The sequence below is a fragment of the Amphibalanus amphitrite genome, unplaced genomic scaffold (assembly GCF_019059575.1).
Source record: "Amphibalanus amphitrite isolate SeventyFive unplaced genomic scaffold, NRLGWU_Aamphi_draft 001151F_arrow, whole genome shotgun sequence".
In the NCBI taxonomy this organism is placed as follows: domain Eukaryota; kingdom Metazoa; phylum Arthropoda; class Thecostraca; order Balanomorpha; family Balanidae; genus Amphibalanus; species Amphibalanus amphitrite.
In genome coordinates this window covers 90,596-116,352 of record NW_024882645.1, presented here as the reverse complement: position 1 = coordinate 116,352, position 25,757 = coordinate 90,596, and the positions used below count along the sequence as shown (strand labels likewise).

Sequence of the window (25,757 nt, the reverse complement as noted above, 5' to 3'; positions counted from 1 at the left end):
GGACCGGAAGATAAACTCCAATTAGGCATTCGTTTGCACTATGCTAATGGAGCAAACAGCTGGCACCGGGCGCCAGCTGAGCACGAGGCGTGCAGCGGCGCAGCGGCGGCAGTGGCGCAGTTCGCCGCGTCACGATCGCCTCTGCGGGCGCTGATTGGCTCCCCAGACGCCCGGATTTACAGCTGTCAGCCGAATGGAGAGAAATGAGCGCCAACATTGGCGACGGCGCCCCTCGCCATACAGGCGACATAAACAGAATGAGAAAACGCGAACAGAAAAATGCAGACACGGATCATTGCTGGAAGAGTGATCAGCCTCAAATAGAGATTGATAGCTAGAACGACGAAGAGAGCATCTTTCCCAAATCTTACATAAGAGATGCAACTTTTCAGAAACTATGGAGGATATGGTCATTGGTCAACAGATCAACAGTGTTTTGACCCTCGCACTTAGGGGGTTTGGATGGTTCCCGTTCCTTCCTCGTTCTTTTTCTTGAATAGGTCGCGGAGGCGACCCAGCCGTTCCACCGCCCGTCACTGGCCCGTTTACCACTCTGACGCTCCAGTTTATCCCTCGGCATTAACAGATTCCAGCCTTATGGGCTCATATGGCCTGCAGCATGAGGGGATGCTGCTTGGGAGAGGACAGATGTTGCAGCAACGGAATAGTCGTTCATTGCTGGGTAGAACTCGGCCCCCGCCGAAGTTAGTTGGTAGCACTGCTGCTCCACGGCGTACATTTCCTACCAGCCCATAGGGTTTGCATGTTAAATGGCCTGTTTTCAGCGAGCGATATCTCGGTCAACCTTTGAAGGAATCAATGGTTCTTAGTCTCAAATGATAGATCTATGAATTTTCTTTCGATAATTCCTCTACCATTTTTCACGAAACCCAGCCGATCTTCTACGGCGTACAGGGTAAAGATTTATCTGCACGCCAGCACCCGCGATCCGCCTCTCCGATCGTCGGCGCGCGGTCCTCGGTAGCGCAGTCGGTAGCGTATCGGGCTACGGATGCGAGGGTCGTGAGTTCGAATCCTGGGAGCGCCGCATGATTTTGGCTAGAATTGAATGATTTATATTCTTGAATGTTTGCATAATCAATTATTAATAGCTAATTGAATGTATCTGCCCACTAATCGGCCCCTAAAACCTGTTATTTTAGAAATTTAAGAAATGAATGTCACGTGCGCGTCACAACTGCCAACCATAAGCGTTACCATATTCTAGTTTGAACTAACTTTTTGCTAGTCCCGACCACATATAGTAGGTTTTCTAGTAGATATACTAGAAATTCCTACCAAAGTTCGTCCTACCCTTCACTCAATATACCCTGGGTAGAACATCAGAAAGCTGCGTTCAGATAGACTGGACTGGCTGATAGTTGCCTGCAATTTTATGGCTTCTCGCTGTGCCATTTGGATGCGGTGATTTACCTGAGCCCGCTTCTGAAGTCCTTATGAAGTCCTTCGATTAGTTCTACATACATTATATTTGTTTCTTTCCAACGTTCAGAAAAGCTAACTTTTAAATAAAAATATAAAATAAAGAAACTATATCCGTTAAATTTCAATTTAGGTACTCGTTATATCAGGTGCTTCAGCTGCCGTGCGCTTAAATAATATGTGGCATTCAAGTGACAATAAAGCAAAGAAGAGGCTTATATGACTTTACGATAGCTGGTTGAGAGCTTGCATAAGTAAGGCCATCTTTCCTTGCACCTGCTTTTAAAAACATTGCTTTTAGCTTCGCAGTATTTCTGGTAAAATTACAATTTCTTTTGTTTCTAAATGTCTGACAAATTTCACTAAATGCAGCATTTATTCGTAGTTGGCGGAGGAGCGATGCTGACACCGTATTCTACGGGGTGCAGGTGGCAAAGTCTAGACATTAATGATGCTCCACTAGCTTCCTTGCAGGTGTCCCAGACACGTCTCTGGTAATTAACAGACGAAAAATAATTATATTTGTAATTAATTGTGAAAACAGGGACATCTATACCTAATGCTTTTATACCATCAGTTCAGTGCATTTCTTTCATTTCATTTCATTTTTTATTCACTAACATCACCAATGGCTCTCTTCATTTACCTTTCAAGTTTCAAAGCGAAGAAAGACTGGCCGGATCAATTTCAGGCCCTGTTCTGCTGGTGCTGGCTTGTTTGTGCTCACACTGACAATTCGACATCTTAGTAACCCACCGCACGAATGTCGGCTCCATTTTCCGCGTCCGTACGCCACATAGAACGTGCACTGTGTTTGGGATAGGCTCAGGGAGTGTCGGGTGGCCTCTGGTATTTCTGCGACTTCGCAGCGCGCTTTCTGAGCAGGTAAGGTACGAGCCAGGTCACATTAGCGCACTCAGATGTCTCGCGCGGGGGGTAGGACGTTCCCGGGTTCCCAAATCACCAGCGGTATCGCTGCCAGGGCGTGGATCAGGCCCACCGCCGCTGACACCTCTGTGACCGGAGCCGCCCCCCAACTCTCTCCGCGGGCGTCGATACACCTGTCCGGACCAGGTCCGACCGGCACTGGCTGGCAACTTGTTGTGATGTCTGCATTGAGTATATCAAACAACTGAATCACACGACCATGCATAAAACATCGTGGCGGAAAATCAAATAGCATCCGCGATGCATCCGTGGGTATTTGCTTAGTAACAGTCTGATGGAGATGTAAAACAACAAGCTCCACAGAGTCCACACAGTGATACTGTCATGAATATTACTGCGACTGGTCTCCATCTGACAATATTCCGCGCTCGGCCACCCACGGGTTCGGCCAACAGCAATTTATCGCCGCAACCACATAAATCTTACCGTTTACGAGGTGGGCCGGCATCCCGGATCGTATCATCCTGAAAAGAGGCAAAACGGTCGTAAGTATAATATGATCCCAAGCAGAATTTGAACAACTTCACAACAACATAACTTATTATATCAAAACAACTTGTAAACGTTTAACGACGCTGTATTTCGTGAGAATGTTTTTGCAGGTTTCGTTAATGATTTTATTTCTGCGATACTTGCCTGTGTTTGAGGGAGCCAGGCGATGCGTGCTTCCGCCCCTATTGTCCCTTCGTTTGAAGGTGCATTCAGCTGGGTGAGCTTTGGAGCTACCGGACGGGATTTCGACAACACAGGCAGAGGTGGCTAGTGGGCTGCTGAAGCTCAATATCAGGGGAGGCCGAGCTCAATAATTAATATACCGAGATTCATCTCCCGTCGCCGCAGAGTTGGAGCGCACCAGCTTCGGAAACCCACACCACACCCTCCGCAGCAACAGCTTCAAAGGGAGATTCCGTCCATAATGGAGAGCTGCAATGCCGCATTGAGAGCTGCATGTCTGCATTGAGAGGAGCGGCACCGCGCTCGGATCGTTCCTTTTGGGCTTTCCGACGCATCGGCGACGCAATCATCCGGTAATGTGTTCGGCACAATTCAGGCCATTAACGCGAGAATGATGCCACGTATGGGGACCGCCGCGCTGGGACGGCCGCGTGTATCGAGTGTCGTCCGCCGGCTCGTCTGACGCTGCCCGCCGCTGCCGCGCGCTGGGGAGACGCCCCTCCCGGAGGCAGCGGCCTTCCATCAACAGTCGGACCACCCTCGGGCCCGGCCAGAGGCGCGGCGGTCGTCCCCGGGCCGGCGATAAATCTGACCGGCCTCCAAACATTCCGAGTCAGCGCCCAGCTCTGCTCCCGAGCGGCTCGAGGCTGACTGGCCCGCGGTCGACTGCGGGGTCGACAGCTTTTCTGACAGACAGCGGCCCAATAGGACGGCCGACCGGCCAGGCGAATCCCCGTACCCCTGGGGTCGATTGATTCCGCGGCGGGGCCGTACGCTCGAGTGCTTGGTGGTGGGCGACGGTGCGCTGCTCCCAGGGTCGTCAGCGCGCGGCGGGCGATTTGGGCTCAGCCTGTCGGTCACCGTTTGAATGGGTGTCACGGAACTGGTTAGCAATTTGTGCGGCCGTGGGCGGGCTGTTCAAATACCAATCGTTCGGGGACGGGTCGCGCGGCGCGGACGGGCGAATCGAGGACAGCGCTGGGTGGCGGAGAACTGCTACGACGACCAGAAACGCCAGTCGGCCAACGTGTATTTTTCTTCGCCGCAAGGGCCGCTCCGGGACCCACATTGGTCTTTGGGAGCTCTCCTGCCTGCCTCTCAATCTTCCGAACGAGCACGAGTGCTCTGTGGCGCGCACATCGTCACAATCAAGCCACTAATGGCGCCCTTTCTCGAAGCCCGACCAATGGCGAAGAGGTGGAGTACGTGACTGATTGGAGGACTTTGGATAAAGGTGCTCCTGCAGGCTGCAGGCAGGATGGAGGATAAAATGAACAAAAGGCAGAGGCTCGTTAGTAAATAGCGACTCAGCGACTGAAAGTGCTCTTCGATATGAGAAAATCCCTAAAATGAAGATAGACAAAAACGTTGCTGAGCAAAATGTTACGTAAGTAGGGATTTCGTTTCGATATTTGAAGTTCCTTCCGAATACCGCTGAGTATTTCTATCACGGCATCAGCCATGTTGCTCAGTGTCGTGACAGGAGACATACGTCAGAGCTGCACGTTTCCACCGTGTGACGGCCGTCACGATGCTGTCAAATCCGAGCTCTGGCGTTTGACGCTGGCATGGCCCGACAGTCAAGAGTCTCATTAGCGTCCATAGCAGGCCGAAAGTTATGCTTAGCAGCCCAACGCTCGGACAGAAATCCTCAACTTTGTTCGTCAGAAGCGGCGCACAGAAGTTGCTGGGAAGTGGACTCGTGACGCGTTGGAGGGGAGGGGCTGCTGGGGGAGGGCTGCTGAATTCTGCACACCACTGGCGTGACCACCGCACCGGCCATCCGCCCGAGTCCCCCGGGAGGGCTGGCTGGCATTGATCCGAATACGGCAGCGCCGCAAGCCAGGTGGATCCGAGCTCCGGCCACGACAGGTGGATGGCGCCGCCGCCATGTGGATCCGCGCTGTGGACGGGCCAGGTGGATCCGCGCTGTGGACGGGCCAGGTGGACCCGTGCTGTGGACGGGCCAGGTCAGATGGATCGGTACTGTGGACGGTGGACGGAGCCGGTGGACTGGGTGAGCCAGCACGAGCGTACCTACTCGTATGAGCTAGGTGGAGCTGGATGTTTTGGAACGAGCAGGGTGTGACAAATGCCAGTCGGTCCAGGTCTGGCGTCTAGCGAGGAGGACCTCGCGTGGCACATGGCGATGCAGCGTCATGAACCTTGACTGCAGAGCAAGAAAGCCGTGCTCTATGCGAAGCATTGGAGTGCAGGAAGCAAATGAATTCAAGAGATGACATGTGTTCAGCAGATTGCAGCAACAGAAGGTTCCAGTGTCTCGCAAAGGCTGCAGAATGAGCCAGGAGCTGGCGGAAGACACAGCCATCTCATTGATGTTTCAGGAGATACGAGAGTAATAAAATCAGGGAACTTTGAATTGGATCGCTGTCCGAATGAAATGTCAGGAAGGAAATTCGCTTACGTGAATTGTGGTACTGTCTCGCAGCGAAATCTATGAAAAGGAAGGGCTGCGGGAACGGAACGGATTCCGAGATAACTGTCCTCTATGGGTCGTCAAAACGTCAATTTCACGGACCATTTCCTCTCTTCCACACAGCATATTTGCCAATCCTTCGATGGTCTTCAACTTGTGAGAAAGGCGCCATTCATCAGACCTGAAGCGGCTTGTCCCGATTTCAGCCTCTGCAAATGGTTCCGTCTACATCCCTCAGATCTGCGTCTACCACATTCGGAAGTGGTAGAGCATCTACTGTCATACTAACTGGACACTAAGCTGCCGAGCCAGTGCCCACCCAGCTTTTCTAAATGGTCCGAAACTACTCATAAAAAGCCGGCCGACATACCGGCGAAAAACTTGGCCGGCGCTCGCCGAAAATAAACACACATGAATCTAACAGTCGGCGGTACATCAGAGCGACACGTGGCGGACGGGGGCCGCTGCCAGCCGGCGGATGTGGCCCACTGTGCGCCGGACGGCCGGAGGACGGCCAACCCGACCCGCCCGGCTCTTAACTGCATCTGAACTGCTTATGAGCTGCTTGAGATACCAGAGCTGCTTCAGAGCTGCTCTGCTTTGGAGCTGTTTCAGAACTAGCTGTGAGTTACTACCGAACTGCACTGAAATGTTTTGCAGCTGTTTTAGCACTATAAAAAGCTCGTGGAACATCTTTCCTAGCTGTATTAATGAGTACCGCCGCTCTGTTATCACTCATAAGCATGCTCATCACTGACCAGTCAACTCACAGCCCTCTTTGCTGTCATATCCACTGCAACTTCTTCAGCGTTTCTGTCAATGTTGCTGAATCCGACAGCCCAGTTTCATAGGATTCCACTCGCTGTCTGCTTCAGTGGTTCGCAGCATCCAACCGACATATCAGCGTGGGAACGCGCGTCTGCTCTCTCGGCCGACTAAACTCATGTTCTACGCAGCGATCTCGCCGCGAAATGGCGGAACACCGTGGTTAGGAGACGGCCGACAGGGCGGAAATTGTCAGAGGGTCGCGATAGCACCGTGAGTGAATAATGAACCAGTACAACAGTCCAAAGCGCGCGCATGTGTATTTGAAGTAATATGAAATGACTTCTTATCTGGACATTCCTAACCGCGCACCACGGAGGTGTTACGCGGCACAGCATACATTCAGGCGTTACTGCTGCTGCCATCTAGTGGCAGGAGTGTGATCTAGTCGAAACCGGTTGGCCGCTCGTGACGTAAAAGCATGCCCGAGCAGCTGGCAGCTGGCGGCTCGTAGAAACGTGCCCGGCAATATATTTTCTGTCACACAATGCGGTGAGAAATACGTCTTTTGCTGTCGCATAGCAGATGCAGCCATTTGATCACGCAGCCCTACACCGTGCAATGTGCGTCACTGCTACAGTATTTACCATTTAAGTCGTGCGTTGAACGTCAACAAAGATTACTGTTTTCCTTAAGTGAATTTCCCCATCAAATTACCCCGACATTCGTAGTAAACACGCTGTTTGGCTCGGTTCGGACAGTGTAACTGAGCTCCAGCGGGCTCCCAAAGGAGCCATCCATTCGGTTCCGGACTGACCAGAGCCGTGTGATACACCACTCGTCTTTGGTTCCAAAAGCATACAGCCATAAGAGAGTTGCGCTCACTATCCCGAAAAATAGCTTATTTGACAACTGCAGCAGAGTGTATGCTAATGAAATCATCACAATGCAGCACGCCGCTTAAAAAACAAATTAACCTTCGGCATCAATTAAGAATGTCGTGGGTTACTTTGAACACAGCACGGCCCAATCCCCGGAGTTCACACTATTCGTCAGACTGTGTAGTCGACTTATCAGGTGACCGGGTACAGCCGGGATCCGTCCCGGCCCAGTCCTGTAACCTGTCAGTGGTCTCCGGGGCCTCGTCCCAACGCGAAACGGGCCGACCGTACCACCGTCAGGGCGGCATCTACCGCCCGGTGGTCCGAGAGACCGCCGGAACCGGCGCACTTCCGGCCGGAAGACGAAAGAAGGCGCAGAATGGACGGAGGGAGAAGAGGAGAAGGGGGAGAAGGGGTGGGTACGCCCACCGCATTGTGATCGCTTCTGTTCTCCCCATTGGGTAGAGGAGCACAGCGCGCGGGCAGCGCAAGTGCCCAGGGACGCATTACTTACACAAAAGAGACAAACAAAAGACGCATAGTCGCGTGAGATAACCACGAGGAACAGCAAAGAACATTGAGAGGATTGGATTTTCGTTTAGCAACAGGAGCTACAATGGAGCGTGACAGAAACGAAGGAGATAAGTTTAGCCGGTCTGTTGGAAAAAGTCGCCTGAGGACTTCCCCACGAGCCGTATTTCTGTTGCCACTATCAACCCCATTCCTCTTCCAATTCTTTCAGCTATTCGGAATCACTCAGGGCGCTCTCCTCTGAGCCTTTCAGCTCGGGAGCACCCAGCACAGCCTGGTGGAGCCACACAACCAACACAAGTGGCCCAGGGCGTCACCACAGAGGGCGGACACGGACCGGGCGGTGGGGAGGGAGCGGAGGTGTCCCAAACAAACGATCACAGAGGCGGCGAGTCCGGCGGCACAGGCGCCAGATATGACGTGCCGCCGCCGCCAGGACCTGAGTTTCATTGAGAAGGATAACAAAAGAATGGTGCCTTTTGCCTGGTATCGTGAACATTTTAACTGTAGAAAGCAAGAGATTAATCACCCATTCGTTTAATCATGCACCACTTTAAATCTACATCAAATAAGACAAAATAGACCCCACATTGTTTCGGGGTGTTCTCATTTATCAGCTGGCAATATAATTAATATATATTTCATTAAAAAGCAATCCATCATCTCTGAAGAAGCCGCAGCTATTCCGGGCATGTTGTTCACCAGAGGGCTGGCAGCGAACCAAAACTAGGATAGCGCTGCAGTGGCAGGGCCAGATCTGCGTCAACGGTGGCGGCGCAGGACAGATCTGCTGCACGATTGGCAGCCTCAGGACCCCGCTCCCGCCGGCGGACACAGCACGTCCCTCCTGGGGCCACCGGGGCGCAGCGCTCTATGATGAACGACCCACGGAGTCATCTGCCTGAGCGCAGCGCTAACCGGGCCGGCGTCAACCAGCGGCGGCGGTGGCTGACGAGACGCCGTCATCGGCCGTCTCCGCCCGTCGTCTCCGCCGCGGCGTTCATCAGTCGCGCGGCCCGACGCGCGCGGCCGGCGGTCGTCGCCGACGTCACCCGTCGACCGCGACGGACGACGGGCGATGCGCGGTCGGCGGCGGGCCGCAGCCAAAATAGAGCCGCCGTTGCCTCATCGCGCCGCTTCGGCCGCCGCTGCGCCATGCTTCATCGTCGCCGGCGACGGTCACAAGACAGCCCCGTCGGTCGGGTGGAAAAGAGGAGCCGCCGTCTGTGAGATAGGGGAGCCGCGCGCTGCGAGTTCGGGTCTGCTTGGACAGGTGCTGGGCTGCGACCGGATGGTGAGAATGATACAGATAAGGGAGAGAAGAAATTAGGTGGGAGGGCACATTGTGGGGCTAGAAGCAATTTATAAGACATGTGATGATTTATCACAAATATGTTATGCACGCAGAAATAAGTAGTAATGTTCAGATTGAATATCTGGGCATCTTGGCAAGAATGATGGCTGCATTCTCGGTCAGCAGAATCATCATGCCGTGAGTGAGGGCGGCGACAAATGCGATTGCGCATTTGTCACTGATGACAGGTGCTATTTACCTTATCCATTTATAACCTGACAACGATAACTGGGTTATCGATATTCGATAGATGGACGAATTTGGGGCCTACATCGACTACCCCACTAAGATTTTTGTAATTGGATCCATATTCCTGTCCACTCCACTCATAGAAATGACTCACCAGTGGTACAGTCTTTTTCATTGGGTAGCGTGTCAAATATGAACATGCGTAAATAGGAAAGGTAAAACTGGTGCCGCAAATCTATCCAAACATAATGAATATTTTCCTTTGTGATCAGACAAAATTTAAACATGCATAAAATAAAAACATGTCTAACACCCAGCATTTGTTTGCTGCTTATTTCCTTGCGGTGTTCCCGACTTTAAACATGCATTTTACTTGCAGAAGACACACTTCATCACACTTCTCTTGGATGGCTCCCAACACGACTCCCTACATAAGATAATGAGGCTCACGAGTGCTCTCCACACACTCACACATGACCGATTTCATATCAGCAGAGTCAGACACATCGCGGATTTTTCTGTTTCCCGACTCTCGTCATGATTTATAAGAGCACTATCTTGGCCTGTTCTTCTTCACCCCTTCATCCCTGTCATCCTGCGTACCCCGTCGTCCCCGTGTCGTCTCAGAAGGCAGCGGTGACGACGACGACGGCGCCGACGACGACAACGACGCCGACGGCGGTGGCGGCGGCGGTGGTCTGGTCGAGCGCACAATACTCCACGAGAGCTACATTACCGGCCGCCCCCCGTGGCGTCGTCGCCTTTTGTCGGGCGGCGTATTGTCCGCCACCACCGCCGACCGACCGCGTGCCAGGCCGAGAATCCCGCGGACCGGGAGGACGAATCCCTGCCCTGGCCGCCGCCGCCTGCCGCCGCCGCCGCCGCCGTCGCCGTCGCCGTCGCCGCGGCCGCCCCCCGCCTGACACTGAGGTCACCGGGGACGCGGCACTTCTGATTGCGAGGGGATCTCCGCTCGCCTGTCGTTGCGTCCTTGATTGGAACCCCGGTCCACAGCAGGCGCCGGCCAGTGGACGCTCCAGACTATCGCACAAGTGGAGATGATCTCAAAATCAAGGTGGGGATTCAGTCAGAAACGAAACCACTCGGAATTCAGAAAAATGGTGTACGGTCACCGTGTAACCAATGACTTCCGTTTTCTTTTTGTCATAGTTTTAATTGTGAAATGAGCAGAGCGAGCATGAGTATCAAAAGAAACTACTTAGGCTCACTGAGCTATCAAATTTTTGCAGCAACAAAAGCAGATGCCGTCAAGTGCAAGATGCATAATTATCAGGCGAGCTTTGCATTAATAACTTGCAACTAAGTGCCAAGCGACTTAGCCACTTAGCAGCAACTTAGCAGCTTAGCTGCTGCCATCTTGATATGATTCACCTGACGGACAAAGGCGAGCCTTCCCTGCAGGCACGGAGTACCGCCTGAAGGGGTAAGTATCAACAGATGAGAGACTGAAGTGTTGACCGTCTAGTTGACGAAGTGGGAAGCATCAAGCCGCAACCACCCTAGACAGGAGGCCATTCAATGGCTGGTAACCGCTATCAAACAGCTCTATTTGCGCTCGAGTGCAGCCGTCTCAGCCCAGCGTTGGTCCCATTTGGAGGGCAAGGGATGCCGCCGTATCAGCGACCCTATCAGTACCCGGCCATGGCGGATGTCTGCACTGAAGCGCCGGTGGTTGCCAGCGCTCCGCAGCAGACGCCAGACGCTCCGAGTAGGTCTCTATCTGAGCCACTCAGACATGATTGGGAACTAACTACTAAGCACTGATTAGCTCAAGAGAGCCGCCTCATCAGCAAGCACAGTCATAGCGTGCATTGATAATGATGTACAAATACAGGAATCTAACAGAGCAAATAAATTGGGCTGGTCATTGCTTGAGCCACCAGGCAACGTAGCTAAGAATATATGGTTGGAATATACATATCAACCCACATAAAAACTTCAGAGTATTGTAAATTCTTAAGGAAGATATGACGAATGGATGTTTGATGATTCCTGTTCTGGTGGCTTTGTCGGCTCAGTGTTCGACTTTTGACGGTCGATCAGATAAAGCCAACATGTATAACTATGTATTACGTAAAGCATCGGGACAAAACCCATTGGACGCTTTACATATGTGTATGAGCGGACGTTACCAGTAAGTTCAGCATTCTCAGCCTCTATGCTTAAGTTTGTGGCACCACTGCTAACATGTCAACAGAGGGTTATTCTCTGACACATTCATGCACTGAAAACAATTTAACCCAAGGCTGGCGAGTAAACCGGTGTTTTACGGGTACCCCTATCCGCAACCATTTTTAACCACCCTCCCAGGAGTAGTGCTAGGTCCCATTGCGGTGTAGTCGTACTTGCTCTGAGCGGATATAACCGCTGTCAGCGAACAAGTCCGCTGAGAGCAGGGACGACTACACTGCAATGGGACCTTACTGTACTCCTGGGAGGGTGGTTAAAAATGGTTGCGGATAGGGGTACCTGCAAAACACCGGTTTACTCGCGGGCCTTGGGTTAAATTGTTTTCAGTGTGCGAACCTTTTGATAAGGCGCCCATAGCCCGTGCTGCATCCGTTACCCTCACACTCAGACCGCCTTTCCGGGTCTCCATGCTCAGCGGAGGCCGTCCCTCGCGTCTCGACCCACTCCTGTCCGCCCAGCCACATGCCGCACGTGCTCCTCTTTGCGTGCGTGTCTGAGGCTCACCCCACCCCGGCCACTGTCTATTGGCGTGCTCCGACCCCGTTCATTGGCACCTGACACGTCCCTCCGAAGCAGAGCGCGTCAGGCGACAGGTTACACCCTCGCATGTCACGGTGTCACGCCCCAGGTCGACACAGGGTGTCTGTGGGACATGCAGTGAGAGTAGTGGGTGTGCGACTGTGCGTTTTCCTTAGATGCTTATCCAAGTCATTGAAAATAAATAAAGCGTCATGATTCAGCATTTTCGTTGTTGAGAAGGGTTGGTCCTCTGTTGTCACAAACATAACTATCATCAATTTATGACAGAAATTTAAAAGTCTTAAAAATTCTTTGAAGTCGGAATTTACAACAATTTATTACAGCACCTGAAGCTGAGAAAATGGAGCACATTTGTGAAGACCACCTGTCGACCCCAGCGGCATCTTATTGCGAAATATGAGGTCATATGTCAGCGGTCAGGTAAATTTCCTCGCTCGGTTCCGGGTTTGCAACACCGTCGATAAAAGCTAATGTCACCAATGAGGCCCACTGACCTTACGAAAAGGCACTTCTGGTCACAGATTGACCTTTTCCCAGGGAAAATCCACTTCTGGTAAGAAATACATTAAACAATCAACTCCAGCTTCCAGTTAGCCTTTCTAAAGGTTAGTTTCAACTGAAAAGATGTGCTTTGTATCGGTTCCATTTTTGACCGTGGGAGAAAATCGGAGTTCGAATCAACCGAGACTGATGAATCTACCTGCCGTCGGAAATAGCTTTCAACTCCGAAAACTGAAGCAACGTTCACGTTCGACTTGTGTCTATAAATAGACTGAATAGCAAACTGATGCGAGGACATCAAGGGCGGAAGCTGACCAACATTTGCCGGCGAACAGTCCATGTGATATACAAACGTCGTTCTGCCGCCGTCAGGGCCAGCTATAGGGACCGATACAACAGTTATTGTCGACAATAACCAGCCGAAACGACCCGTTGCAGCAGACATTATGGAAGTAGTTATTTCAAGCTTGGAATAACTACTTCCTTTCAGTCGGGCTCAAAACAATTTTGATAAGCCGCCAAACGATCGTTTAGCTTTTATCCACTGTGTTGAGTATATGATACCAAAGTTCACTCACCCCTCTGCACCACCCAAGTCACACTCAATGGGGGCGGAGGTCCCCCACCTGACGAGGCAATCCTCCATCACCCAGCCGCGTTATTGATCTCACATACCTCTGACCTTACGCGGCTCGCCCGGCCCGCAGCTTCCTCGCACGTCTGGACCGTGATAACGGGATGATCACCTGAGCGGCGCCCGGCTAACCTTTACCTATCGTGACCGCGCGGCGGCGCACGCGCTCTGCCCTCCTCACTGCCTATCGCTGACCACTCTGTCTTGGCCGTGCAAGCTTTTCCACCTAACGTCTACTGCCGTATATGTTACAGGCAATGTGTGGAATCAGGGATTCTATAGAATGCCTAGGCATTCTATAGAATGCCTGACCGACCAGGCATTCTATAGAATCCCTAGGTATTCTATAGAATGCCTGACCCACCAGGGATTCTATAGAATCCCTAGGCATTCTATAGAATGCCTGATTTTCAGGCATTCTATAGAATACCTGGGAAATATACGTATCTTACCAACAAATGAGTGAAGGCTGTATAATATTATGAGTGCGAACCGATATGCAACGTTATTATTTCTGCCAGGCTACCTTGCGGTCAGCTATGTTAAATTTTATTCAGTCAATTTTTCATGTCAGGTATTCAATCTAACCTTATTAGGTCAAGCTGTAGATCATCTTTTAGGCTTTCATTCGGAGAGTACAGAGTATTCGTCTCGACGCTAGAAAGACGATGGTGTTAATGTCATGATCGGAAACGCGCTTGGTCAAAAATTCGCGAAGAAAACAGTTTTCAAAAGCGTCCATTTTTGGAGGATTTGCCCTCTGGAAGACATAGCATCCATTTACGGTCAAACTGGAGAAAATGCAGCTTCTAGTCAAAAATGGCCAAAAATTGGCCTGACCTAAAAATGGCTTAACTACATAGTTGTTTTAGATTTGGCATCCTTAGGAACATTGCCAAAGCATTACTAGAGTCCAATTTCATTATTTTGATGACCGTTCGAATACCGCAAGGCTCAGAAGTCAAGTTGGAAGGGGAGATCGAACAGCACCTAATCCGGCTCTTGTTACGGCCGGGCCACCGCCCGGGCGTCGAATAATGAACCATTTATTCAGTTTATTCCTTGACATTGCAGTGTAGGTTAAGCTGCCCATGTATATTCAGAGTAGTTACACGAAGTGCTTATGACGATATAAGATGGTGCTTTTTTGTTATATTCCTCGCCGTCATTTCTAGCATCAGAACAAACCCATCGTAATTTGTAAGCACTTTCGATTCTAGCTTACGGTTCACCCACCCAGCCAACACCCCACTAGCGCAGCTTAGTATCCGTAGCAGCATAATTATCCGAGAGTAACCGTTTCAGCGACTAGGCCTGTCCCTTGCGCCGTGGCTCTCCCGTGCCAACGGGATTGGATCAGTTGCTGCTTGCGGCGCACCATTTGGTGGCTGGCATAGCCCAATTTCTCCTTCGCTTCCTCTCATCTCATTGCCCTGAAATGGTTTCAGGTGACGACCGGCCTAATTCAACAAAGAAAATTAGGTAAACAAATAGTATTACTGCCACTGACCCATAAATTTCGGAGTGCTGTTTGGGACAATCAGAATACTCGGGCAATCTATAGAATGCCTGGGAGCTTAAGCCAGGCATTCTATAGAATGCCTAAGCAGTCAGGGATTCTATAGAATGCCTAGGGATTCTATAGAATGCCTGGTCGGTCAGGTATTCTATAGAATGCCTAGGCATTCTATAGAATGCCTAGGCATTCTATAGAATGCCTGATTCCACACATTGCCTGTAACATATACACTTTGTATGGAATATATATGATTCACCGGCTACTCTCATTTTCTTTAGCGGAAGTAGAGGCAAAAGCTTGTAAAACAAAGACGGATTGATAATGGTTTGGGGCATTTGCTGGCCTAACCAAAATTACAATGAAAATTTACATTTCTGTGTCCAAGCCAATGACATGCACAGAATTCCAGCCTCTTGTAAACACTATGCAAAACGGCGGCATTTCCTAACAACCGGCGTCATCATTGGCAACACGCTCTAAACGATGAATGCAGTCGGCGCAAGACGCTGCGTCATCGCCCCTGCACTACCACCGTCTCTGCACTGCGTTGCGCGCCACATACGGCCTCCCAACACAGCCGCGCCGCCACAGCCGCCGCCGCCGCCGCCTCAGGGCAGGTGGTTGCCCTTTCAGCGGGCCGTTTTTGCAACTGCGCCGGCGGCGGAGCAGTGAATCGCCGCTCCGCGCTCCGTGGCGGCGCGGTGGCGCTCTGGCGTGACCGGCACACACGGACGGACACACAGACGGACACACACACACACACACGGACGGACAGACACACTGACGGACGGACACACGGACGGACACTCAGACACACGGACGGACACATACGCCGAGACACAGACGGACGGACACACACACGGACACACATGGACAGACACACGGGCGGACACACAGACAGACACACGGGCGGACACACAGACAGACACATGGACGGACACATACGCCGAGACACAGACGGACGGACACACACGGACGGATACACAGACGGATACACAGACGGATACACAGACGGATACACAGACGGATACACAGACGGACACACGGACGGACAGACGGACCGACACACAGAGGAACACACGGACACACGGACAGAACAGACGGACACACAGACGGACACACATGGACCGACATACGGACGGACACAGAAACGGGCACACGGTCGGGCGGTGGACCCAGGCCACTTGTGTGTGCCGTGACACAGGTGTATGGGCTCAGGGAAATCACGGGTGGTGGTGGGTGTGGTATGGGAGAGAGAGGGAGGGGTTGGGGGGAGTGGGGAAGGAGGCGGAGAATGAAAGAGAAATGAGAGGAGAATGTATGACATGCATGCAATCTAAGGAATAAATCTCATGACTTTTTATTCATTCGTGAAAAAAGCTTCGCTAAAGGGTCAGCGCGCTGTAATGAAATATTTGTGTGGCCTGCTTTGCAGCAAGGTGAAACACCGTTCGAGTATGTGGTCAACGAAGCAGCGTTATATTAACATTTGTAAAAGACACCACATTTGCCACTTACTAGATCAAAGCCTCACGAATTAGGGCGGGACGAAAACAAACATCAAAGAACACTCCTTCAGAATAAGAATTCCGACTCATCGGTCAGGAAAATAAAACAACAGAAGTCCTCACAAAACCGAACCGCTCCATTCTCGCCATTCTCATTGCAAGAGAACAATCGACGGTTTCCTTCAAGGCTGGTAATATTCAGCGCAAAGCGCCTCTAGCGAAGCAACATGGCGCGCTAGTTGGACATTTTACGGCTCGACAACGCCATCCCGTCCATAGCAATAACAAACAGCCCCCCCTACTCCCACCCCACCCCTCGGATCGGGGTGGGGGTGGGGTAAGGGTGGGGGAGGGGGGTCAAACTCCGAGCAGGATCGGGAGTCAGACAGCAGTGGCGGCAACAGCACGATCGATGGCTCAAACGGACCATAGCTGTCGGCATGATCTCCGTCACGGCGGTCCGAGACCTGACGGAGACGGAGACGGAGACGGAGACGGAGACGGAGGAGAGATGGAGAAGGAGAAGGAGAAGGAGAAGGAGAAGGAGAAGGAGAAGGAGAAGGAGAAGGAGAAGGAGAAGGAGAAGGAGAAGGAGAAGGAGACGGGAACCCGAGACAGAGACAGAGACGAAGACATAGGCAGAGACAGATCTGCTAGACTGAGTCTAAGGTTCAGCTCCAGAATCTAGCTTTCGAATCCAGCTCTACAGGACCAGCTGTCGATACAGCCGCTGAAAGCTCACTCCATAAATACTTTGGCAGAAAAACACCTCCGGTAAGGCGCACTGAATGAGCTCTGAGGCGTGACGCAGATGTCTCTGTCAGCCATCGAATTCAGGCGATATTCCATCATTCGGCCTTCACCTGATGGACCGACCTGTGACGGCCGCTCAGGAGCTAACATGCACGACACAGCAGGTTCGGACGTGAGGAGGCCGGACGTGAGGACGGCCATGTAGCTGCCCATCACGACGGACATATTCCAAACACTGGCTGATGCGGGGGTCAAGCTGTTGGCAGCTGCAAAGCCGGAAGAAAATCGTTGAACCGAGCAGGGACAACGAAAAATGTCGGCCAACAGCGCCTCACCCAGAGCTGTGGGCGCAATTGGTGGCAATGGAACATTTCTGAGGAACATAGTATGCACTGTTGTTAAACAGGGCACTTTGGCATGCTTTGGCACGCCAAGATGTGATTAAAATTAATAAAGTAACGGTACACTGAACCCCGTATTGGCCGTCCCCGTAACCCAATTTCTCAGCAACTCTTACTAACGCAACATGCAAAGAAATTGCACAAGAATGTCATTTACATCCACTAACATGAATCATTGATGGCGTTTCAAACCATCCGAGCAAAAAGATCGGTTTTGCAGGTCACCGGCTCAGCAAACAAACAGTTTGTTGTTTTTACCCAAACAAAACCACCGCATTGGCTGGTTGATGAATCATCACAAAACATACAGCGTAAAACCCCAACACGTCACTATCGAGCCGGGAAATGTCTTTGAGCCATTAGGTTGTGTCATTTGAATGTCTCCACTTTCTGCTGATAATCAATTAAATAGACGCAAATAACTATATGATATAAAGTGCCAATCTAGCAACTCAACTAGAGTCACGCACCTTGAGCTACTCAGATATAACATGGCAAAAACAGACCGATGCCTAACCTACATAGTCTTCAACTTCAAAATACACCAAAGAACGACTGACAGCTTCTAGCTCAGACCTCAATTCACTCCACTAAAAGCGATAATTTTAGCACCACACATCCCCTCTACATCAAAGAGCTCAACCACCACAGCTCCCCACGAATAATCACGAGCCATTTCTTAACGTCGCGCTTTGGCGATGTCACAATTTCTGGCCGCGCTGCGCTCATTAAGAGGCGACATTTATGGGTGTCGTCGGCGCCGACTCGGCAGTGGCCGTCGGACCATTGGCAGAGGGGAAGGCGGGGACGCCGCCGTTGGTCCGGCCCCACCCGGCGACATTGGCGGCTTTAACGGCGAGCGGTGTGGTAAACACGAGCTCATCACGGCGGGACACTGCGCTGCAGTGATCTCCCGGGGTCGACAGGGATGTCTGGGAGTCAGCGCGCGGCTAGGAACGGTATGGTGTCCCGCCCAGGTGCCACGTGTAGGTGGGGTTCGTGGGCGGTTGTCACGGTGAGACTGTTGACCAGAGCCGTCCCGTATCGGACAGGTGGAGCCCTGTTTGGCGGTCTAATTTACAGTGGCGCTGGCACGTCGTTCGTCCAAGTCATGTGTGATGATGGACAACTTCTCAGCAGTGTCAGCGATCAGAGGACGTGCCAAACAGCGGTGCCAGTCCACGGGTCCAGCTCAGCTGATCGGCCTGGTCAGACAGCCCCGCTCTCTGACCCGGCTCTTCTTATCTGCCCCCTCTTCCATGATATTTTCCGATACCCTCACACAGTTTCCACTACGCCGGCCTGCCACCCAAGGGAGCCGGCTCCTCCCTTCTCCTCGGCATCCCCTCTCTCCTGCTCTCTCCCTCTCCTTGCTCCCCTCTCCCAAGAGAGACGGATGTTCCGGGAAGGCAGCATCACAGCGCCAGGGCTCCCTCTGCGACCGGAGCTACCAACTTCCGCTCTCTGGCCCCTGGGGTCGCCCCGTCCCCCGGGCGCAAACCCAGCCGGCCTTTTCCATCCACAGCACGGGCCTCCTACGCATGTGTGTCTGTGTTTACCCGTCGGCGGTCGCAGTCGTCGGCAGTCGCTAAAAGGGACGCAGCTCTGCTGTCCGTCGTCTCAGCTGGGGCCGTCGTAGGTGACGCTCTCTCCGCGGCCTCGGCTCGCCGCTGACGACGGAGCGACGAGCGCGGCGTTCGGCACGCTGCGTGTTTGAGTTGGCGACCGCCGCCGCCGCCGGATGGAACCGAGGCGGTGTCACCGTCCCTCTGACGGGGCAGGGGGACACCGACAGAGGCCATCCCGCTCTGCAGTCAGGCGACGGATGCGATAACCGACGGTCCCGCCCTGTCACCCACCCACGACGGACGACGGACGACGGACGGGCGACGGGCGATGGACGACGGACGGGTGGACAGACGACAGACGACGGGCGATGGACGACGGACGACGGACGACGGACGACGGACGACGGACGACGGACGACGAACGACGGACGGCGGACGACGGACGATTGAGCTGTCGCCAGTCGCCACCGTCCGTGTTCGACTCGCAGCACCGGCAGAAGAACTGTCCGAAGAACTGTCCGGTAACACGGAGCCACTGAGCCGGACCGCTGTCACGGCCGAGTCGATAAAGTCGGGCCGAGACTCTCCGGCTGGCAGCGACTGGCAGGGAGAAATGAGATCTGACGGCGGCCTGCAGCCGGGTGGCGGAAGGCCCCCAAACGCCGGAGGTAGTCGACGAAACGATATTAACGCAAAATCTGCAGCTTATCACAGCTGGGTGTTGGAATGTGTCTGTCTTGCATTTGCAAACAAGGCGAAAATTATACCAAAATTATTCCCTAATTATCGCGCGATTTCTAAGCCACATTCTGGAACGACTACACTGATTTTTTTTAAGACAAATGCAGCAGGAAGAGAAGGTATTTGGATATAAAGCACTGGTATATCATCATTCCATATGTGAAATTGCTCCCTATAGTGTCAAGTGATTCATGAGCTTCCAGGTTCTTGACTCGTCTCCAAAACTTCTGCCTACTTGACCAAAACAAATCTAACAAAAGCCGCTCGAACGCCAAACCACCAGCAGTGTGGTTTGCTGCCGCTATATCGTGACTGGTAGGGATTACGTGACATTATCCGTTATTAACGTTCGTGACAACAGCCCAATGGGTCTTCAGATACCATCCAATCCTCGTACACATTCAGATTATATGGCGGCTTCTACCTCAGTTCCAAGCAGCTTGGACGTCAACCGCTCACAGAAGCAGCTGCATCGACCGCTAACCAGGTAAGCTCATCACGCACCCTGCAGTCGCGGAAGCCGACAGCCTTGCAGGTGCTTCTGCACCTCGTGCAGGCACCCCCAAACGAACGACCTACTCAGACCCAGGTGTGTGTCTGTATTGACGCCCGGCGCTCCATACACACGGAAGGGTCGCGACGGGGCCGTGCGGGGCAGGTGTCTGTCGAGGATTCAGCGGTCCTTCCGCGATGAATCAATGAATGGTGCCGATTGTGACTGGGGCTGACAGGGCACAATAATAAGCAACACCTGCAATCTTCTTCCAAGGTAACGTTAATTCTTTGATGTCAAATTATGATTCTATTTTTTTGTAAGGATTTGAAGCATTACTTACTTTAATGGGATGTCAAGTTAATCCAGGAGAAAATTGCTGAGGCGTTTATGCAATGCAATGTCAAGCAGCAACGCAAGAGCTTATGCTTATTGGAATCACCTGCAAGCTGTGTGCGATAGCAAATGAAGACAAACCCTGCCAAAAAAGTAGCAACATTATGTCACTTTGCAGCAACGGCCATCAATCATATCGACTATCGAATCACAAAATTGTACAACCATTTGACTCCTCTTTCTCCAAAACGCCATTGTATGATCAACAGGATGGGAGAAGGAGAACATCTATCGGCCTCCGCCTCTGCTCGGCACACCGAGTCTGCCCTCCCCGCTGACTTTGCAGTGCCGGCGGGCGCGGGCCCGATGTGTCTTCATTGGGACAAGGCGAGGCAACTTTGCAGAAGTTGATCTTCGTCGGACGCTTCGCACGCGAGGCAATAACCGAGTTGGGCCCCGTAGGGACCATGCGGCCGACCAGCCGGAAGTACTCCTCGGCGACCGTGGAATGAATTGGAGGGACGAATGGGACGCGGGAGAGTGCACAGAACAGAGCCCGGTAGGAGGCGGGAGGAAGAACGCGAGGTCAAGACGAGGCATGGTAGGTAAGTGGCAAAGGGAATATAGCAATGCACTATGCAGTGTTGTTTATAAGAGATCTGGTCCTCGATCAATTATCCTGTGCGATATCCTGCTTTTTAGCGCAACTGGTGAGGGCTCGGACCAGTTACCGCGGACTGGCGGAGGATGACGGAGGCCCTGACGCGGCCGGACAGCCGCCGTCGCCGTCCGGTGTCGCGCTGTCAGAGTCGGTGTCGACGCCGGGACGATGAGACGCCGCCGGTTGCCGTCGACACGACCCAGCTGTCGCGCTCTGACGCGGCTGTCACAGGCGGCAGCCGCGAGCCGGGTGCAGACAGAACGCCTCAGGGGAGCAGAGAGACCCGGTGAACTGTCAGTCGTCGCTCTCCGTCATATGCAACCCGCGGAGAGGATGCTAACAAAAACACTGCCATAAATCCTGGAGGCTACAGGTTGGACGTGAGTCGGTAGAAATGATAAGATAAGACTCAGTCTGGCCATTGAGGAAAAGAAAAATAAAGGATAAATATAGAAAGAAAATATTTGTTTTATTCAGAAAAAGTTCTGATATGAAAAAGCCATTCATCATCTATTCATCAGACGTCTAGCGATGCATTTTAGTCAAAACAAACATGCATGGGTAGAGCTTTTCCAGGGAAATTGGTGCGGCAATAAGTCGTCAAACCTACAATGTCCGATTGTCAAGGTGAATCAGATGCTACACTGAAAAAGCGGCAAAGTCATACAAATCGGCTCAAGTTGGTGGGACTAAACGTTTATTGGTGTGACAAATGGCAGGTTAGTGTGGCAGCCACCCCATCAGTTGTATAGAAAGCTCCGCCCCTGAAAACATGGCACGATGAAAACTGAAAACCTGCATCACACGGCCATTGCACAGCGTCGGTCCCCATTTTACCGTCAGCCCAGTGATGTAGTCTGTATCAGACACATCACACAGCGTCATCCGGTCACATTCGATTTGTGCCGGTCCCAAATGGTCGGTCCCCTCTGCGACCGACGTCTGCTCTGCAATGCATGAAACGCCCTCCGGCCCGCGCCGGACCCCTCATAAAGCTGCGGCCCCGGTCGCCGGGCCGTCTATCCCTGCACATCGACTAACGGAGACGACAGAGACTGGTCCAGACGGGATGAAACGGCCGCCCGCCAGAGCGCTGAGTGAGCAACCCCGCAGCGGCGCTCATGAATGGATGATGGCTCATGAGTGACTTAGAGACCGATGGTCGGCATCTCAGGAACGAATCATGAGTAAATGATGAACGATTTGAGAGAAACGTGTGACTTATGAGTAGTGCATGTGCCCAACTCAAATTGAAATGCCCAAAGGCCAACACTCTGGACATTTTAAGCGCAAATGCGAATGACTCAAGGATAGCAGTAGTCTTTTGAGGAACTAATATGGTAGATTATCTGATGACGATCTGACAGTGCAGTAGCAGGCTGCACTGTCACTGTCACACTGTCACACATAGGCACTGTCACACTGATGGACAATAGCAGGTCACTGTCGGTTTCGACAGCATCCCGGTCGTTTGCTAGCAGTCCGACACTCCCAAACAACCGTCTGCTGACGGCCGACAAATTCGTCGGCAGGTCGCCAGTTGTCCGACCAACAACGACGGCTCTCCGGGGGTAATGTTCCGACGCTTCTGTCCCTCGAGAATCGAGCGAGCCATTCGACAAACAACAGCTCCGCACACGAGCGCGGTAAGTACTTCAAAACAGGTGGCAGCCACCCGGCGGGTATCCTGGGGGACGGACTAGGCCACTTTGCAGACAGGCCGACGGTGACGGGTAAACAGACCCAGGTATCCACACTCCACATCCTCGGGTCAATTGGAGAGACGCGCGACCGGGATGAGACACAATGCAACAGCGAGCAAGGTAGTCAATGCGAGTAAAGAGAGAAATGAAGAAGGCATCCGCACTGCCGTTGCTGACCTCTTCACATCAAAAGTTTGACCGGTTCCGGCGGAGTCGCGGACCAGTTCTCCAGTAGCTGGCGGCGTCGGCGCCCAACACATAAAAGAACCGTTGGCACCCGGCGGTGAATTTACTCCGAGCCTCCAGCCTCGCAGTTCTCACAGTCGGCGCCTCTGGAACGACACTCAGCCCGTGGCGTGACCGTTAAACTGATTCGGCTCGTCGCCGAGTGGAATTTCTCCAACACAGCCTAAATGCCGTGCACTTCATACTGCAGCAGCTTCACAAAGACCTTGACGGATCCAGCGATCCGTCTACTCGTCATTCGCTGCTGCCCTGCCGACACCAAATTTAGACTAGTGATACACGGGTCATTGACCCAGCTCTCTTGACCACAACCTCAAAGTTCAGACGCAGCTACAATTTCCGTGTGAACGGATCTTTCAAAGGACGGCGCTGGACTTCAACAGACCTCTCTAACCGCCCAGAAAGTTTCCGTTTGGACGTCCTCAGCGCTCCGGTCCCAGCTGAGGGCACTCCGTCATTGGCAAGCGGTTCATCTGACAGCAGCGGGGTCGGACAGCACCGCGGTCGATTAATTCCTGGTACCCGAGTTTATTATGCAGTCCTCGGGCCTCTAGTGTCCCCCTGGTGACTGTGGTATCGAAATGGCACCGAGTGACATCCCGCTCCGGTTCCCGGGAGCCTCTGATGGACTTCCCCCAATGGCGTTTGGAAAGGGCGAGCCATGAGGTAACACTGCAAGCTGTGTTTGGTATGCGATGAGACAGCTTTGGACAGCACCAGTGAGTGGTGCCGTTTGTGGTCGGGTTTGTTGATTAGGAATATGTCTAAAGATCATGTCACGGACAGGTCGGTACTGATAATTCGTTTTCATCTCTCCTTTGATACCGCTGGCCCAAAGACAGGGTGCTGAGTCCAGAAAGCGCGGCGACCCGGAGCCTCTATCCGCTGGCTGACATTTGGTGGGATTTGGAACAGGTGCACTTCGAGCAAAGCTCACGCCTCGGCGCCACCGAATTTCAGCCGCCCTCGAACGCAAAGCCGGCGACGACGCCCGTCCGCCGGCTCCTCTATAAGTGAGCCTCAGTTGCACGTCCCTTTTTTCTGCAGAGAGCTCAGAGGACGGAAGGAGCAGCCACACCAAACGCTCTCTCAAAGGACAACGCAACGCGTATCTCCGCGATAGCCTATACCGGCACGCGATGTGGTGGACAAGGCCACGTTTTCACTACGCTAGTTCCCAGATCTCGCCCAATGGCACACTCTCTCCATAGCCCGCGGCTGACAGCCAGTGGCGATGCAGACGGTAGACATAAATGTTGCACTGGTACCAACAGCAGTGTTCAATCCGGGGCGGTCCGCCTCCCAGGTCAGCTCACAGCAGAGGAGACATCTGCACCACGGAACGCGTCGTCGACTATCTGCCAGCTTTCGGTCGCCGTCAGTCGCCGGACGGAGGGTGAGAAGGAGACAAATTGAAGCAGCGCGTGACTAACGGTTGTGCGGGGCGGACCTGTTGAATGTTGATGTTGGTTGGCGATGGTCCTCTGACCGTGGCAGCTCCCGCAGGGGGCGACGGCGGGGTTCTTTGCGTGAGTGGCAGGGGCGAAGGACATATTCTAATATTCATTTGGCTGTTTTTACAGACCGGGTTGAGCTGACTCTGTTGCTCTTTACGAGTAGTAAGTCAACTGTTCGTTACGTTTTTACGCCACTCTGCTTGACGTATGATAGCAATGTGTACAGATACGCACATCATTCCAACATTTTGCGCCTGGTATCTTTGAATTCACGAGGCAGCACTGATACCCACTAGCTCTCACCAAAGTTTGCCACTGAAATTTATAAGCGGACTCAATTATAAGTTCACTCTGCTTAGCCTGCTGTGCTAAACTTGATTCAATCGCTCTGCGTTCAGCGCAAACTGCACTCCCGCAAGTTCGCGGAACTGAGAGAGACAACTCCCATTGCAATCTTCATGCACAGTGGACTAGGCGTCGGCAGCGAGAATTCGAAACACCCTTGGTGCTCACGCCAAGATGAAATTGCACGTTGACAAACATAACTCTAACTTATGGTCTCGCACACCTAATTCATGTGCTACAAGCGTTGCAAAATTGAGCTTCCTCGCACACATTTTCATTACTCTGAGTCCCACCATATCAATAATCTACCACGGCAGGATCCACGTGGGAATAACACAACCCAAACAACACTCGCCACCTTATTTCTAACTGCACAACTTTGCGCCAAGGATGATGGACGGCACATAGCCTGTCACCGTCCGGCGACCGCTGGTCCATATACCTGTTATCGGCACCGAATAAATGATATGCGATCAATTACCCAGACAATCAGCGAGGGGTCGGCGGGCGGCCGGTGCTGTGACTCGGCAGGGTGTTCGGTAGGTTTTCTGTGGGGGGTAAACGCACGGTGGGGCAGCGCTGTGTTATGGCTCAATTTCGCACGGATGCCTGATGCATACAAATATAAATTGCGAACAGAATATTGGAGAATGATGTTGAAAAGTAAATAAGAGCGATAGATTCGATGATGAAAATGATGTGAAAAAAGAAAATATTTCTAGTTCGCGTACCACATTTCTAACCATTGGTAATGCGCTTCACCGAGCATTGGGTAAAACAGATTTATGGTAAAACAGCAATTGCAACGTTAGATGGCTCTTGTTTGGAACTAAGTCATCCAATAGAATGGCTGTCATTGCCGGTAACTAAAAAAGATAAATACGAGCAATCTAATTCGTAGACAAATACCGACCGGC

At 52.4% G+C, this 25,757-nt stretch overlaps 1 protein-coding gene across 2 annotated transcripts in view; it reads right to left on the bottom strand.

Annotated features, from left to right (window-relative positions):
* LOC122370624 (heterogeneous nuclear ribonucleoprotein L-like) overlaps window positions 1-25,757 on the bottom strand; it is a 67,955-nt gene that overhangs the window by 31,431 nt on the left and 10,767 nt on the right. The window contains exon 2 of one of the 2 annotated variants that reach the window (XM_043346371.1): window positions 2,818-2,855. The exons of the other annotated variant lie outside the window; for it this stretch is intronic. Within the exon in view, the coding sequence (XP_043202306.1) occupies window positions 2,818-2,855 (38 nt within the window). The remainder of the gene's footprint in view (window positions 1-2,817; window positions 2,856-25,757) is intronic. 2 annotated transcript variants of the gene reach the window in all.